General features: G+C 34.2%; 1 protein-coding gene across 1 annotated transcript; it reads right to left on the reverse strand.

Annotated features, from left to right (window-relative positions):
* Window positions 1-3,055: 3,055 nt before the first annotated feature.
* LOC131624805 (uncharacterized) lies at window positions 3,056-4,531 on the reverse strand. The gene is made up of 2 exons (XM_058895718.1): window positions 4,364-4,531; window positions 3,056-4,018 (listed from the first exon to the last, which is right to left on the reverse strand). The coding sequence occupies exons 1-2, from the start codon at window positions 4,529-4,531 to the stop codon at window positions 3,056-3,058; spliced, it is 1,131 nt and encodes a 376-aa protein (XP_058751701.1).
* Between the last annotated feature and the right edge of the window lie 14,716 nt (window positions 4,532-19,247).

Genomic DNA, 19,247 nt, shown 5'->3' on the forward strand with positions numbered 1-19,247 from the left:
TATTATGAAAAATGAGAACTTATGATATCTACCGTCAGATTTAATTAACGCTTAAGATTTATATATTGAGAGCACCTTAGTGAAATTTTTTTCTATTGCGCTTAATATTTAAAAATTCTATAAAAAGATAATCTTACCATGCATAAATATTTTTCTATGTGTTATACTAATATTTAGTATAAATTAAATACTAACAATTTTCTATTTTTTATTTAAAAAACTGAAAAAAATAATAATATTTAAATTTGTAATTTTCCAACATTCAATAGGAGCCACCATTATTATAATATTGTCACAATATTATAATTTATTTAAAATGGTCAGACTTGTAGAACTTGTAAAAATAAAAGATATCCTAACTTGCAAATAAATTAATCAACCAAACTAAAATATAGGTAGTAATTTCATATTTTTTAATATTTTTAATCAAATTAAAATACAGGTAATAAATTAATAATGTGTTTTTTTATTTAAAATGGTCATAATAGTAGAACTTGTAAAAATAAAAATAAAAATTCCTAACTTACAAATAAATCAATCAAACAAATTAAAATATAGGTGATTTTTGTTTTAATCAAGTTGTATAGATGAAGAACAAATGTTCAAAACATGATTACAAAGGATGGCCAAAACTCAAGCCACAAAAAGGAAAATTACACATCAAATAGATTCTAAGATAAGTATAGCAAAGGGTTTTTGCTAAAATCATAGAAATTGTAATTGGAATGGGTAATTTTCCCTATATAAGACCAACTCCAAAGCAAAGCTTTGCAACTCCATGTGACATCTCTAGCATTCCATTCAACATCCTTGAAAAAAATGTCGTTCCTACATAACCATAAAGACCATAAAACGGCTAGCCAAGCACTTCCCTCCTTGCCTCTTTTGAATTTCAAACGACGGCACGAATAAAACCACAAAAGAAGGCTTTCTTTAAATCCCACATTTTTGGAATGAGGCAAACCCAACCAACCGGCAATATCCTTCCAAATCCCTTCCACTTTTTGACAATCCAAGAACGAGTGACAAGGAGATCCGGGATGCGAATTACAAAAAGCACAAAGAAGGTTGGAAGAAGATGGAAGAATACCTCTAAAACTGAGCAAATCCTTGGTAGGAATCCTATTCCAAAAGCATCTCCATCCGAACGCTCGAACATTCAAAGGAACATCATTATTCCAAACATGAGTAAAAACAACACCATGTTTATTTGTCGGGCCAAACGGAATTTGTTTCTTACATAGAGCAAGGTAACAAGATGAAACGGAAAACAAGTGATCATCAATGAGAAACCAATTCGCTAAGTCATGACCGAACCGTAGCGGAAAATCAGCGGGAAGGCACCGGGACAGCAGCCTCCTGTCCGCGGCAGTGTTTCTTGCCGCATCACTAGGAATTCCAAAATCGTTCAAACCCCATAAACCGTTGCTCCAACCGCCCAAGCTCGTTATAGACGCATCCTTCAATAAAGAAGCATCATACAAATGAGGAAACCGATCTTTAAGAAGTTCCCCTTTAATCCACTAAGATTTCCAAAAGGATGTAGTAAAACCTTCTCCTACCCGAAAAACACAAGATTTTGCAAAAAAAGCCTTCCAAATCCCTACCACCTAACGAACAAATATACATCCATCAAACCGAACACGATTCTTTCTTATCAATCTTTGCCCCTCCCTTCACCCCTCGTAAATTAATATCATCATACCGAGCCTTCAAAATTCGAACCCAAAGTGAGTCCGAGTCTTATAATATTCTCCACCTCCACTTATAAAGTAAAGCATTATTAAATTCTTCCATCCTTTTCAATCCAAGACCACAATTCTCTATCGGAAGGCAAACATCATTCCAACTAATCCAATGCATTTTTCTCAACTCTTCCGAACCTCCGCACAAGAAATTGCTTTGGATGCTAGTGATCTCCCTTATAATCTTCTTAGGAGCTTTGTAGAAAGATAGAGTAAATATAGCTAAACTACTAAGGAGCGACTTTAAAAGTACAATTCTCCCACCGAAACTCACTCATCTACTCTTCCAAGAATACAACCTCCTCTTGATTTTGTCCACCAAAGGTCTCCAAGAATATAACCTCCTAGGATTGGCACCTATCATGATTCCAAGAAATTTGAACACCTTCTCTTCTTTCCTACAAGCAAGGAAAGTAGTAGCTACTTCTAGAAATCGGGGATTAATGTTATACCCAATAAGTTTACTTTTATGGTAATTGATACCAAGCCCCGAGACCAACTCAAATCCATTCAACACCGTTTTAATATCCCAAAGGTGCTTCCAACTTCCATCACCTACCATCAAAGTGTCGTCTGCGAATTGTAAGACGTCCACAAAGCACTTCCCATTCACATTACAACCCATGTAATCTTCGTTACTCACGGTTTTATTCACCATAAGCTTTAAACCTTCCGCTACAATGACAAACAAAAATGGAGAAATAGGATCTCCTTGCCGCAAGCCTCTCTCAACCGCAAATTCCTTAGTAGGACTTCCATTCACCAAAACCGACATCTTGCTAGAAAATATCATCGCTTCCATCCATTTCATCCAAATTTCACCGAATCCCATTTTTATCATCAAGTGTCTTAGAAAGTTCCAACTTACTTTGTCATATGCATTTTCAAAGTCTACCTTGATCAAAAGACAATCTCTCCCTTCCTTCGTAACATAGTCTAATAATTTGTTAGCAATTAAAACTTCGTCGATCATTTGTCTTCCCGGAACAAAAGCGCTTTGACTATTAGAGATGATAGAAGACAAGACCTTTTTGGTCCTACTTGCCAAAACCTTAGAAATGATTTTATAAATGCTTCCAACAAGACAAATAGGCCTAAAATCATCTAAACCCAACGGATGATTCGACTTTGGAATAAGAAAAAGATGAAATAATAGCCTTAGATAAAACCGCACCGGAATGGAAATCATTAAGACAAGCAATAACATCTTTTTGAATAAAAGACCAACATCTTTTAATGAAAAGAAAAGACATATCATCCGGTCCCGGGCTCTTTGATCCTTCACAATTCCACACCGCCACTTTTATTTCTTAAACCATAAAGGGAACTTCTAAGGAGAGAGACTCCTCCAAAGACAAAAAGTTGAATTCAATTCCTTCAAGCAAAGGTCTATCAACGCATTCTTCCGCAAATTTGGATTCAAAGTGAAACTCAACCGCTTCTTTCACTTCTTTAACCGAGTCTACCATTCCATTGTTAGTGACAATAGAACTAATATGATTCCTTCTCCTCCTCTCCTTCATAAATCTATGGAAGAATTTGCTATTAGAATCGCCATCATTCAACCAATTAAGTCTCGATTTTTGGATAAGCATGTTTTCCTTAATTTTGAGATTCAACCATATTCTATTGCTAGCGTCCCTCTTCAAAGACAACTTCTCCGCATCCAACACCTCAATATCATCGGAATCATTCAAATCCCTAACTCCTTCCTCCACTTCCAAATCGAATTTACCAAACACCGTTTTATCCCACCATCTCAATCTTTCTTTAATAAGCTTAAAAAAATTTTCTTTCAAAACAAAATCACCCCTCCCCCTCACTACCATCTTCTCCCATTCCTTTTCAACAAAAGGAACGAACTCCTTATGCGAGAACCATTCATTATTAAACTTAAAAGGCTTGGGACCCCAATCAAGTTTATCCACTTCCAACCAAATTGGACAATGATCCGATATATCCCTTGCACCAATAATTTGTCCTACCACCCCCCACAAGGAAACCACGTTATCGGCCATAAGAAACCTATTAATTCGATTTCTAGAATTCCCGTCTCCACTAAACCAACTGTATTTCTTTCCTTTGCACGGAACATCCACAAGTTCGCTAACCTCAATAAAATCAGAAAATTCTCTCATCTCCGAAGAGTTGCTATCCAACGAACGACCAACTCTCTCGTTTCTGCACTTAACAGCATTAAAGTCTTCACCAAATATCCATTCTCCATCAAGGAATTTTTGTTTCACTTCCAAAAGATTCTTCCAAAGTTCTTTCTTCAAGAACAGAGAACAAGGAGAGTAAACATTAACTATGTAATAGATTTTTTCCTTCTAACTAACCTTTCACCCCAAGAAGCCTCTGCCGTGAAAGCTGGACAACACCGAAACTGTTGAAGAATTCCACACCAACAGAAATCCTCCTGCCATTCCCTCTGAAGCTAGATAGGAGTACTCACAGGACCCGAACCCCAAATGTTGTTAACAATTTCATTCGACACTACCACCATCAAGGAATTTTTGTTTCACTTCCAAAAGATTCTTCCAAAGTTCTTTCTTCAAGAACAGAGAACAAGGAGAGTAAACATTAACTATGTAATAGATTTTTTCCTTCCAACTAACCTTTGACCCCAAGAAGCCTCTGCCGCGAAAGCTGGACAACACCGAAACTGTTGAAGAATTCCACACCGACAGCAATCCTCCTGCCATTCCCTCTGAAGCTAGATAGGAGTACTCACAAGGACCCGAACCCCAAATGTTGTTAACAATTTCATTCGACACTACCTCCATCTTGGGTTCCTGAATGAGAAAAAAATCAGCCTTCCCTCTATTAATTATACTGCAAATTCTCTTACGCTTGATACGACTACCCCCCTAATGTTGAAGCTTCCAATTATCATTAAAGCTTAATTGTGTCCGCCTCCCTTCCTGCGTTACTCTTCAAAGATACAGGAATCTGACTTGTAACCTTACGGAAGCCGGTAACAACAACCCCCATCTTTTCAATGTCTTTTCCCAACTTATGATCTGAGTAAGGTTTGAAATTATCCCACCCTCTATCGTTGCATCGCTGTATATCAGATTCATCAGGTATGTTTCCAAATTCGTGGTGTATTGAATATTCCCAACGAGAAGGATCAGAACCGTATATGGACGAATTTCTAGAAGCTTGCGGACATAAAAGGAAGTCACCCCACTGCTTTTGTTTTTAGTGACAATCTTCTTGGGCTGTTTTGTAACTTTCTTCCTGGGCTGTTTTTTCATAAACTTATTTGGCCAAACTAAAGTGGGGCATGAAGTAGGCCCACCTAATCCAGTCAGCTTCTTGAACACCTTTTCCTTCTTTTTTATGATAACTGCCATCGCATCTGATTCTGCCGTCCCTGTTGCTTCCTCTTCAAAGCTAACGTTGTGAAAATCCAAAGGTACAACCGGAGTTTCTTTGACAAAAAAACCTATAGAAGAAGAAGGTTCAGATATAGGGTCAGAACTTGTGTTAGCTGCCACCTTCTCTTTCTTGTATAACTTGCTTTTTTTTCTACAACTTTCAATAACTCTGCATCGAAAGAAGAGTTGAGACTGCTACTATTCATACTTTTTCCTCTACTTTCTTCTGCACCTTTCCCATCCATGCCTTTTTTCATCAAAATAGGTCCTTCCATCATCCCTATCCTAATCTCCTTTCTTCCCACACTGTTTATACTTTTATCATCAGTGGAGTATTCTCCTTCATCAAAATTATCATCTTCCCCACCTATGCTATCTTTGTGAATGGACCATGAGGCTTCCGAGCTTGAAGAGGATGCTTTGTTACTCAAAGAGTTGGTCTGATTATACACTATCTGGACAGGTCCGAAAGAATCCTCCATTAGCGACAAAACAAAAACTCCTTCGTCAATGAGGACCTTAATATTCTCTTTCAGACTGAAATCCATGGGGACCCTAATAAGAACTCTAGCTATATCCATATTAGAGGCAGCAGCAGTATTTTCATCCATGCAAATATAGGTCCCAATCGAAGTAGCAAGTGAAACGAAAAATTCCAAGTTCCATACATTAAAGGGGACTCCATGAATCCTCACCCACATCACTCTTTCCGTATCTACATCTCCATTCAGCCAAGGTCTAATGAGTTTGACCATCGTTTCCACCATGAACACCCATCATTAATCATCTGTCGAATGAACCCATCATCTAACTCCACCAACAAGTAAAGATTAGCCCCCAAAGGAATAACCTTTAAAGAGAAAACTCCTTCCATCTCAAAATGATTTTGAATATTGTATGATTCTCCAGGATGAACCACCTCCCCTATGAATGCCTTGCTCCATCTTGCCTTCCCTTCGGCAGCAGAATTGAAAACAAGATCGTGAGTGTCGTTTTGTGATCAAACCTTCTTCTCTTCTGCCACCACAGTTGCAAATGTTTTCTTTCCTCCCACCCTACTTCCGTTGTCACCAAAAGTAGTACCCTTTCGATGATTCTCTACCCCATAAAGATTCTGATTCGAAGAAAAGCCCTTCCTCGCAAAGTTCGTATGAACCTCCCCACCATCTCCATTAACCTCCCTTCTGTTGAACCAGGCTGATTAGCATATGTATCTTCTTGCCATCAATAGAAATGTTATCAAGTTTGATCCCTAACATCCTGACATCTTCCACCCCTTTAAATCTAGCAAAACTGAAACGCCTCCCCCGTTTGTTCCTTCTAGGGGAGATGATGACTTCGACAACATCCCCAACACAACCGAACAGCTTGAAAATATCGTCCACCCTAATCCTATCAGGGAACTAAGAAAAGAATAATGAAGAAACTACCTCTCTTGATATACCTTGCATCCCACCTGTTGGAAAGACATCCCACTTAACACCTAAATTTCTGAAAGGCTTCCTCCACACCTGTTGCCACGCCATTGCAGGAGAAGAAGTAGAAATCCGCTCCGGCACCGGAAAAGAGAAGCAGTGAACCGTGAATTTATTAAAATATAGGTAATAACATTCTCTAATATTTTAACCAAATTAAAAATATATAGGTGATAATCAATAATGTGTTTTCATTGAAAATGGTCACAATAGGAGAACAATCAAAATAAAAAGTTGATTTATTTATAATGGATTTATTGCATACTTTAAATTAATATAGTTCTTTAAGTTATACTTTATAATTCATATATTGATCAATATAACTATAACTAAGTATAAATAAATACTCTATTCATGATAAATCAATAATGTGTTTTTATTTAAAATGGTCAAAATAGTAGAATATTCAAAAATAAAAAGTTGATTTATTTATTATGTATTCATTACATAATTATAGTTATATTGATCTATAATTTATTTTGATGAAAAAAAGTTGAATGTTCTAATAAATTGATCTATATTTTAAAGTATAAATAAATACATAATAAATAAATCAACTTTTTATTTTTGAATATTCTACTATTTTGACCATTTTAAATAAAAACACATTATTGATTTATCATGAATATATTCAATGAATAAAAATATTAAATAGTTTTAAATGATTACCTATATTTTAATTTGTTTTATATATTTATTTGCAAGTTAGAAACTGTTTTATTTTTGAAAGTTTTACTATTGTAACCATTTTGAATAAAAATCGCATTATTGATTTATTGTCTATATTTTATTTTGATTAAAAATATTATAGAAGGTAAAATTATTATATTTTTTTAATTTTCTTGTTTTAATTATTTGCAAGTTAAGAAATTTTTTATTTTTACAAGTTCTACTATTGTGACTATTTTTAAAAAAAACATATTATTGATTTATTAGCTATATTTTAATGATTAAAAATATTAGAGAATGCGAAATTATTTTATATATTTTAGTTTGGTTGATTTATTTATTTGTAAGTTAGAATTTTTTTTTTTGTTAAGTTCTATAATGTTGACCATTTTAAATAAACTTTACCATTTTAACAATATTATAATAATTGTGACGCCTATTGGATGTTGGAAAATTAGAAAATTTAAATCTTATTATTTTTTAATTGTGTTTGTTAGTCTTTACTTTATAATAAATATTAGTATAACAAATAGAAAAATATTTATAGTAACATTCTTTTTTTATAGAATTTTTAAATCTTAACCATATAAGAAAAAAAATCAATAAGATGACTTTTATCTAGAATAAAAAATATTAAACGCTAATTAAATTTGATGGTTGATATTGTTAGTTATCATTTCACATAATAGATATGAGTTCTCATTCGATATGATCCTTATTCAATGAACCTAAAAAGTAAAATTTACTTGGAGGGTGTAATTTATTATATTGATGAAATTAACCTCAGATTTTTTATAAAAATTATAATTTATTCTTAAGAAAATATTAAAATTATAAATTTTCTATTAAATTTCTATTTTCTTTTAGAAATTAATTGAAATACATTTTTAGAGTAAAAACCACTTTACATGGTCATCCAATTACAACTAATTATTTTGACACAAAGAGAAATATGAAAGAAATAGTTATTAAAATAATTTAATTATATTTTTTTTAATTTCATTTTTATATGTGAAAATAATTAATTTATTGAATGATCGTGTAAAATGATTTTATACTGATTGTGTACTCTAATTAATCTCTTTCTTTTATGTTAGAATTTTTTCTTTCGCGGTTAAAAATTTATTCATGCCTCAAGTCAATCTCATATGTTAGGTTGCTTCCGAATTTTTTCTTTTAATTTTGAGTGAAGGTCTATTTTAGTCCCTCACAAAAACTGCAGAGGTCAGATCAGTCGCTAAGAAAAAAGGTTTTTATTAAATCCCTTACAAAATTTAACCGAGTCATGTTAGTCCCTCTAGTAATATTTTTTTCAAACCGGTTTTTTCCTATTTTAAAACCGTGACTAGACTAGACAAGATAGACCTGCTTTTAGAAATTGAGTATGGGTTAGAGGTTAAGTTCCTTTGCACATGGTTTTCAGAGTCTGAGTTTTCACCAGAAGCTGGGTTACCTAGTATACATAATTGTTCATTAAATATTTTGTTATCATCAAAACCTAAGGAATATAGTATAAACTAATTTTTTTCCAACATATCATGTGTATTATTTTTGCCAGAAGCACTAGTAGAAAAAAAGCTTTTTAAGTCGGTTAAAAATGACTTTTTAAGTCGGTTCCGAACCTGACTTAAGAATTGCCGACATAAGAAATTTTGACTTCTTAGGTCGGATTTAGAACTGACTTAAAAAAATGTTATTAGGTCTGTTAGACAATATTCGACTTAATAAGTCTAGGCTTTCAAAAAGCTATAATACTATATGTAACTGACTTAAGAAGTTTCTTTCTTAAATCGAATATTCTTAACTGACCTAAAAAGTTGTATTTATTTTTAATACAGAAAATTCACCCTTCGTGCTAACTATCATTTTTAAAATAAATTATTATTCTACATTAATTATTTCTTAATCTAAGGTTAATATCTATTCCAGTTCATCAATTTATCTTATATCTAGAATTAGAAATAAATCTTCAAAAGTCAATTTATTTTCTATACACTACCAACCTTACCAATATCAATTTACTCTAAATAAAATAATATATTCCAACTTTACTCTGTTAACTAACAAATAACAGTAACAACCAAAATGAATCAAAGGTCAATTCACAAGTTGTGCAATACTAAATATATCTAACTAAAAATCAAGTCCTTCTGGTGCATTTACATGAGGAAAACTTTAAGTTGAGTTTCATAACAAAGGGTTTCAATTTAAACTGGTGACATGTGAAGCTACTTGACTTCCCTATTGATTGGAAGCTTTCATCCTCGATGAACTCTTGTGATAAACTGGTCATGAAGAGAATACTCTATGAAGAGAATGAAAAAGAGAATGAAAAAGAGAATGAAAAAGAAATGAAATGTCTCATGATGAATTTCTTTTCATTCTATATTCATGCATATATGTATTCACACAACACGTATAAATATTTGGTAAATGGATTAACCACCTGCAAAATAAAGTAGCAGAAAATAACGTTAGCAATTTATATGGTTTATAAGACAACAAGAATATACTAATATATAATAAACTACCAATTTAGTCTCTAAAGTATCGATCTCGATCCGATTCAGTTTCTAAAGTATATTCTACTAAGAAAATATCGTAAATAGAATATAGATTTGTGTACCGTAGTCCAGACAACAATCTTGGTTGCATCCAAATCTTGAGGCAAGTTAAGTGTAAATTGAGAGTATCTTCTCCAAACATTATGTATCCCATAACAGCACCTCTAGCATAGAGTAAGCTACAAAATCCGAAGATACAATATAAAAAATCATACATTGTATTAGATAGATTCAAAAGGAGAATTATTCATAACACATTCGTTCGGAATTTTAAACCATGGCTAAAGACGATCTTTGGTTAATTGTGCTACTAGTACTGCAGGGAATTTTAAACCATGGCCAACTTCTTCTACGCCGACCCATAACAAATACTTAATTGATAAAACAAGTGCAATAACTCCACCGGCTATCACAGACATGGTAAATAAATGGTTATATTAAGCTCAAATGTTAACCAAAAATCAAGTCACTATTACGCAAAATAAGTGTTACCTGAAATGTAACTAAGAATACTAAGGTCACGGAGCCTAACTGTAGGAAGAACAACCAACGGGGTAATTACAGCAAAGAGTGTTTTCGGATTCAACACAAATACACCTAAATTTAAGTATGCATTTGGAAACAAGGAAGCCAAGTTTCACTTTCCAAAATTATATACTCAATGCAACAACCCTACGTGACAACATATAAGAGTGAAACATAGAAAAAGGTATCATGGATTGCTATCTATCTCGTACTAATTGAATGAAGGAAGATATACTTGCATATAATTCAACGTACAATACTATCTGCAACCATAAAATGGAGGAATCAATGGAAATTGAGATTAGACACCACTGCAACCTCGAAATGCATACAAGAAAAGAGCATAAAGATGAGCATGAAGATCGACTTACTAAAATGGCAATACGTCCAGCAGTACCAAAAGCAGCTTCACAAATGTCAGGATATGTCTCAAGACCAGATTCACTATCCAAGTAAGAATGCAAAAGCAATACAGTATAAAAGGAAAGAAATCCGAAAGTGAACAAGATAGAAAGTCCTACCCATCCACCTTCTTTAGCAGCATAAGGCGTTGAAAGCATTCCTACTCCATAAAGAACACTTATGCCTACAAAATCCATAAATGCACATATTCTCAAATCAACATATCTTAAATTGAACAAAATCAGTACTAAAAGAGCAAGATCTAGCCATGGTTCCATAAATTCATTACCATTATGCACAGCCTGCCCGAAAGAGCAATTGTATGATAGTTTGACTAATATCATAGCTCTAGTTCTACTAATATCATAGCTCCAAACACAAACACTTGATAACTGATGGACTTATACTAGGCTGACCACTGTACCCATTCTGAACTCCATGACCCGCAGCAGGAACAACGCCATGACTAAGAGCATTACTTGTTCCAAGACTCCCTAACACCCAACACCGCATTTATTCAGAGACTCGCATCCCTTCTTCACAAGCTCCTGATCCAACCAAAAACCCACACTCAGTTATCAAGCACAAAACTATGTTAAAAAAAGAAGAAAACACATGGTGTACCTGGTCAACACCAAACTCTGGCGGTTGCGTGGGTCTTCCTTGCTTGTTCGAACAACATCGGTAGCGACATGTCTTCCATCTTAATCTCTCCCATCGGAAAATAAAACAAAATGAAATTCTTAATCAATAAACAGGAAAATAAGCATCACAATTTCCATACGAAACTACCAAACAGCTTGACCTTAGTTCATCTGAGTATATCCCCCTAAACACGACAAACTCAGAAAAATACTATTCCAAATTTGTTTTCCTTTCTAGCACTTAACACTAGTTCACGCCAATATCAAACAATGCCACATAGGAAACCCTGATTTTAAATCCCCGATATTCTAAACATTTACCCACAGACACATGGTAAACAACAAATATAAGAAAACTCGGAACAATCAATGTTCATACCCTCTTATTCATCCTCATCATCCTTGTCGATATCTCCACCTCCCTCTTCCAATTCTTCTTCATCCTCTCTCTTATCAATATCAAGCTCAACTTCATCTACACCAATTGAATACCAAAAAAGTTAGGGTCCCGATTAGAACCAAAAGAAACACTTAGAAGAGGAAAACATTATGCTGATAATGAAATAGGGGATTAGGGTTCACCTTCGTCGTCAGATATTACGCCTTGGTGAGTGACTGCTGCAAAAGTGGGTGAAGGAATATGAAATCGAACAAGTTTCGGAGCAGAGAACAAGAAATCGAAGCTTTGGAGTAGAGAATGAGAATCGGTATAAAAAAGTTGAAACTGTCGATGCGAAGGGTTAAAAGGGGATAAGGAAAGGTGAATCGAGAGAGATCCAGAAATTGGGTTTTTTTTCACGGACGAGGAATAATAGGCTTAGGTTGGATTTCACTTTCCGCGTGCAGTCTGACTCTTTACAACAAGTGTTCACGTGAAAATAGAAAATCACTCTATTTCTTATTTAATTAATTTATTATTAAATAAAATTTCTTAGGTCTGGTGGGTGATAACTGACTTCACAAATAGACTTCTTAAGTCAGTTAATAATTACAGCCGACTTAAGAAATTAAATCTAAATTAATTTTTTTTATTTAATATTTGTTAAGTCGGTTTTAAATGCACCCGACCTAACTAAATTACAAATATTTACGAAATTGCCACCGCGTCACTTCTTAAGTCAGGTGGCAAGTGAACTGACTTAACAACTTCTACTAAAAAGGTATTTTTGCACTAGTGAAGTTTTATTTACAAAAGTAAAAAATTAGCCTAAATCACACCAGTAGCAAAACTAAACATTCCTAAAAAGATCATTAACAACATAAACAATAACAACACCTAATACACAAAAATACATGATAAGAGAAACCATAGTCACCCACCCATAAGCCTGATAATAAACCCAACAAAAAAAAGAACATTGTCGTATTGCGATGATTTATCTACAATCCCTTCACAAATAATTTCAAATCAATAGTCATAAAATAGGAATCCAGTCACGGTTTAAAAATAGGAAAATATTGTTTGAAAAAAATATTAAAAGAGAGACTAACATGGCTCAGTTAAATTTTGTAAGAAATTAAACAGGGACTTTTTTTTCTCAGGGACTAATTTGGACTCTCCCTTTTTTGTGAGGGACTAAAATGGGTCTTCACTGGTAGTCCAATCACGGTTCAAAAGTAAGAAAAAAATCGTTTGAAAAAAATATTAGTAGAGGGACTAATATGACTCGGTTAAATTTTGTAAGAGATTTAATAGGGTTTTTTTTCTCGGGGACTAATCTGACCTCTGCAGTTTTTGTGACGGACTAAAATGGACTATCACTCTTTAATTTTTCAAATCAACACCGATTTCAATTTTATTTTTTCAAAGAAACTTTATAATTTTCTTATTATGATTATACTCTTTTTTTTAATGTTTTATAGTTTATTCATTTTATTATTACTTTATTCTTTTTTTATTGTAATGTGTTGTTTATGAATTGATAAATATCTCTTTCGTAAAATATACTTAAAATTACGACTAAGATGATTACAATTAAAGGTCAAATTCAAATGAATCTGATATAAGTTATGTCGGAGTGCTCATTTTATTTTATTTTTGATTTCGTGTGCAGTCGCTTCTTGTTCAGTCAGAGTTTATTTATCTAGGTATTTTTATTTATGATTTTGAACATTACCGGATATTTTTACTGAATTTTGTTGTGCATAGGTATGTTCATTTCTATTTTTCGACTTTTCGCACATTTGATTCTATTTGATTTCGGTTCGTTTAAGTCCTTTTTCTTTTTCGTTTTTAATTAATTAAATCAGAATTTTCCTTTTCTTATTGCTTATTTAATTTTTATTTCATTTGTATTAAGTATTAAATCAATAGAAAAGTTGTTGCATTCAACTCTGTCGCACGCTCGCGAAAATGAACAGAGTCGCCACCAATATATTTATCCCAAAGAGGGAAAGGAATATCAGGAAACCTAAGGTGAAGGAACAGGGTCTTGCGACCAGAGAATCAAGGTACGGGAGTCGGTTACGCAAGGGGAAGGTACTAGCACCCCTCACGCCCATCGTACTCGATGGTATCCACCTATGTTTGTTTCTATCTAAAGGGTGTATAAATCTAAAGCTTAATTACTAAGGGAATGCATGCAAATGAAAGAAAAAGAAACACGGGGAAAATAAGGTTTATAAATAATTGTGCTCGCTTAGGCCCCGCGACCTAATGCCTACGTATCCTTTTCAGGAATCAGAGCGCCGTAGTTCGGCTCTTTAGTTTTTGTTTGTTTTTGTGTTTTTTAGTTGAACAGTTACATTCGCACTCCGCTGCTCGACCTCTGGAGTCTTAAGCTGGGAATGGAGCGGAAATAACATGTCCGATTAGGAGAAAGAATGCCCTGAAGGCAAGAGAAAGAATGCCTCGGAGGCAAGAAAGAGAAGAGAGAAAGTTGGTTTGTGTCTTTTAGATGTAATTCCATGATGAACAAAACCCAATACAAGGTTTCGCACCACTTCATTACTTTGATTAGGTCTGAGCCTTTATTAAGTGTTTTTAGTGTTTTTGATTGAGTATTTTTTAAGGGAATTTACTTTGCGATTGAATCACATAAAAATGTATAATGATTGAGAAGCAGATTAGGGAATGAATCCCACTCACTTCTATCCCATTATGTAATGTTCAAGAAACAGATTAGGGAATGAATCCCACTCATTTCTATCCCATTAATTAATGTTCGAGAAACAGATTAGGGAATGAATCCCACTCATTTCTCTCCCATTAAGTAGTGATAGAGAAACAGATTAGGGAATGAATCCCACTCATTTCTATGTCACTAAGTGATGGAGAAACAGATTAGGGAATGAATCCCACTCATTTCTCTATCACTTTCTTAATGTGATTCGCATCTTCCTTTATTAAATGTTTTAAAGTCGAAAGAGAAAAGAAACAAAACTAGCCTAAGATGAAAACTAGCCTAATATGATGGGAACTTCTAATTCCTAAAGTTGTCATGGTTTCTACCTAATGGTTAGGAGCAAAAAGCGGCATGAAAATATAAGCATAAGCGGAGATCAATATTACAAGTAAAATACAAGTAAATAATGATACAAAAATTAGTGTGAAATGACTAACATAAACACTTGAAACTATGGTACAAGGCATGAAAGCGAACGATGCAAAAAATAGTACAAAATCGAATTAAAGGACTATTATTTTTTATGGTTTTTTATGTAACAAAAAGACAAGCATTTAATCAAGCAAGCGAATTAAAAATACAAGCCTAAACAAATATTTTTTTGGTGATTATCTTCTATGTCAAAAATGTGTATTAAAGGTCTAAAATGATGGTAGAAAATTAGTATTTTTATTGTACAAAATAAAATGATAAAAATCTAATTAAAACATAAATCCTAGTAATGGAAACAGGGAGGTGTGAAATGAAAACAATGGTGTGAAGAGCAATTAGGGCGCAGGCTCATTCAGAGAGGCCCAAAGGGCGTTTTTGCTCAGTTTCTCTTATGTGCCAAAAAAATAATGACGCTGGGCTCAGGACAGAGGGGGTGCTAACAGCGATCCAGGCCCAACGTTCTACCTCTATTGTTTTTATCTTCAGCCACCAAAAAGTGGTGGTTAACGGGCCTGAGGAGTGTGTGACTTAGCAATTCGTGGCCCATAGTGTATGATCCAGATTATTATTGATTAATCACCTAATCCAGCAATTAACATCTATTAATCCTAATTAACCCAATAAATTAACATATTAAAGAAAAATAACATGAAAAGGGCTAGGGTTAGAAATATGACCATTGAAGTTACACATTCAGACTTTCTCGTTCCTTTCTTCACTCGCGAACGGCGCTGCAACGCCCGCCGTCTCCGACGAAATAAAATCTCGCCGCCGTGAAACCATGAGAAAACTCCATCATTCTTGCCTCACTCTCATCTCCAAATTCAACCTAACTTGTCTGATTTCCTCTTGATTCACCCTAATCTAAGAGAGGAGCTACAAACCCTAACTTTCTGAACGACGAAGCAACAACAATCGTGAATGAAAACCATAAGGGAGAATCCGTGCTGCTTGAATCGCGAAATAAACGCGTGAATGATCTTTAGCTCAGGTATGCTTCTTGCTCTCTTTTCGTTTTTGAATTCTCTTTCTTTTCTCTTGCTCTCGAATTCTGAAGTTATCGTTGTTGTGCTGATGTAACCGCAGAGATGAACATGTTGATGACGATGGAGATTGGAGGGTGATATTGGTTGGAGAGAATCGGAGAGGAAGAAGATTGAAGAGCTGGTGAAGAGAGTTGAACGTTGGGGTTTCTGCAAATCTCGTGAATTTTAGAGGGACTGGAATGCAGTGAAGATGATTCTGAGAGTGTGGAGAAGATGAAGAAAGTGGATGATGTAATGGTGTGAGATTGAGGGATGAATCTGAAGAAAGTGAATGATGAAGATTGATGATTACGTGAAAAATGGTGGTACTTGTGTGTGTACAAAAATGGTGGAGATTGAGAAGTGAAGAAGAGGAGATGATGAATTGAAGTGAAGGGGAGAAAAGAGAGCCGAAGAATGAACAGAGTGGTTCTGGTTTTATAGCATAAAAGCTCCCTGAATTGGAGGTAAACTCTTCCTTCTTCTGTTGATTTGTTTTGATTCAGTTATGGGCTCTATTAGCTAGGTGGTTGAAAACTGTTAGCTGTTAGAATTAGTTTCAGTGTGAAATTCTGTTATTTTGTTGAAAGTTTGTTGTGAATTCAGTTAGTAGTTAGGTTAGTGGTTGTTAGGAATTGAGACAAGTTAGTTACAAAACAGTTTTGATGGTTACCAATTCTGTTAGAGGTTAGTTTGGTTAAAGGTTTGTTAGGAAATCAGAATTCTGTTGAAGGTTATAACTGAATCGGTTAGGTTGAATGGTTAGAAGTGTTTGGATTGTGTTGTGAATGTAAGTTCTGTTAGGAATTGTTGATTTTTGTTATGAATGAAAGTGTGGGGCTGCTGTTTATGAATATATGGAATTGTTTGATTTTTGTATGGAATTGTCTATGAATGTATGGAACTGTATGGATGTATGGAATGAATGTGTGACTGTTTTGATTATTTCTGTTTATGCAAGGCAGCATTTGAAGGAGTATTGATGTGATTATGCAGAGTTTTCTATGAAGAAATGAAGAGAAATGGTTTGAAGATTTGAGAACGAGATCGCAAGATAGAGATTGCGGAGACTTGCGGAGTAGAGCAAAGCTTAACAAGTGGATATCATGATGATGCTTAGAGAGAACCAAAATTTATGTACCGATTTATTTCTTTGTAGTAATATAATGTAATGATAACATGACAGGAGTGGAATGGTTGAGGAAAATGAAATGCCCCCTTGGATTTTCTTTGTAATTCCAATTTTGTAATGTCGCTTTTGGATTTGTAATGTCACTTTGTAATTGAATTGAAATGGCCCCTTGAGAAAACATAATGATTCTTCTTTCTTTTCGAAATAAATATGCAGTGCTCTTTTCCTCTATTAAATATGACTTTGAGGCTCCCATATATCCTTCAATTTGCAACTTGAATAAATCATGATGAGATAAACCTAAAAGGCCTTAAGATTGACTTTGATCCCCATAAAGTCAACCTTTTTAATCAACTGCATATTTTGTAATGCTTCAATGAGAGGTATAAACAAATAATAACCGAGTCAAGATGGATTGTAACACAAGCAACCCAACAAAACTAGGATCACTACACATAAGTATCTTGATTCAAATACGGTCCTTTGTACTAAATCTTGACTACTTAGTAGGTATAACCATAAGGAGATACAATCATCAATTTAATGCAAACACCGATACAAGCCAGCCTCAATTGTGATATCCTTGAGCATAGGACCCTGACTTTTCAATATCCTTGGTCCCATGTCAATGTTATTGATTAAATGAATGCATGAGTGTTAGACGACTTAAAATGAAAATGATGGGGTGATAATGCAGATGAAACTGTAAAACATAAGCCAATTAGGAATAAAATTAGAATGGGCAAATTTTGGGGGTGCAAGAAACTCTGAAGACTTCATTCTGACTCTGAAGACTCAACTCTCTTGGAACATCCACGTTACTTGATATCTTTCATACTCTCTCTACTTTAGATCAGAAGTACGTTTCAAAGAAGAAAGATCAGAAACTTGCGCTAGAAGCTAAATGGTACAATAGTACACTATCTTATCCACTATTGCAAGGACATATGTACGAACCCCATTTTGGTGTGCTCTTTGTCTCCCACGATCTTTTTTGAGCCGTTATATCAACTGGGAAGGAAAACAATGTCTTGTCCTTCTCAACGGTCTTCTTACTAGGACTATATATATACATGTATGTTAGCTGAAAATTTCCACAGGCGAAGGAAGATATGGTTGTGGAGGATATACATCAAAGAGAGACATAATGCATGGCTTTTTGAAGGCCATTCGAGATTCTTTAGTTTAAAAAGAGTGTTACTTCTTCGAAGCGGATTTTAGTCAAAATATCCTCAAAGGCAAAGGGTAAAAGACTTAGAATATTTTAGGGATATTTGGAAAGTGAGCTTCAACATCCATGTAGATTGCATTTGGCGCCTCGGGTGGAAAAGGATTTGAATTCAAACGATCTGTCTTATCCAAAACGGACACGTGGGAGTCTTAGAAGATCGAGGAACATGCAGGTGAAAACGTGGCATTCCGTTAGGAAAAGGACGTTAGGGTCGAAATAGTATAAATTAAGGTCTTAGCGTTAGATTTTAGTGTGTTCAAATATGTACAAAACTCAATCATACTCAAAGTACCAAGAGAATCGAGAAATGATTGTTGAGAATGCACGTACGAATCACCAAATTATGTTAATCATATTACTTTACAGTTTATCAATGCAGATTTACATTCATTGAAATCTTTACTTTATTTTATCCCTTTCGAGTCAATATCTTTTGTTTCATTTCTTGCACTTTATCTTTTATCATTCCTGCACTTCACTTTATTTTCTCCCTTTTAGACATCTTTTTTATTTTATTCTTAATCCAAACACAAAACCAACCCAAAAATGAATACAACCCAATCATCAAAATCTTGAAACATAGACTATGTCCTAGGATCAATCTAGTTGATCCTGCAAGTAACCAAGATATTCATTATTTTGGAGGATTAACGCTTGTTTGCAAAATTCCACTGTAAACAATATGAGACACTCTCCATTGAAGAATACTGCTAATTTACACGCTGCCAATTTATTGTGAATACAATGAAGCTTCTCAAGCTATTCAAATATATTTCAAACTCAACATAAAAATCTTCAACGTGAAAAGAAAAGAGAAAAAAAATCTAAGAGAGATTATTCTAAACACTCCTTGGTGAGAAATCTATTTCTTAAAATCTCTAGAACACAAGAGTTG

This window comes from Vicia villosa, unplaced genomic scaffold, assembly GCF_029867415.1.
Source record: "Vicia villosa cultivar HV-30 ecotype Madison, WI unplaced genomic scaffold, Vvil1.0 ctg.000163F_1_1, whole genome shotgun sequence".
Lineage (NCBI taxonomy): Eukaryota > Viridiplantae > Streptophyta > Magnoliopsida > Fabales > Fabaceae > Vicia > Vicia villosa.

Coding starts and splice junctions, on each gene's coding strand:
- LOC131624805 (XM_058895718.1), bottom strand. CDS start 4,531: ATGGAGGTAGTGTCGAATGAAATTGTTAACAACATTTGGGGTTCGGGT. Junction 4,019..4,363: donor GAGGCTTCTTGGGGTCAAAG/GTTAGTTGGAAG, acceptor CTGTTCTTGAAG/AAAGAACTTTGGAAGAATCT.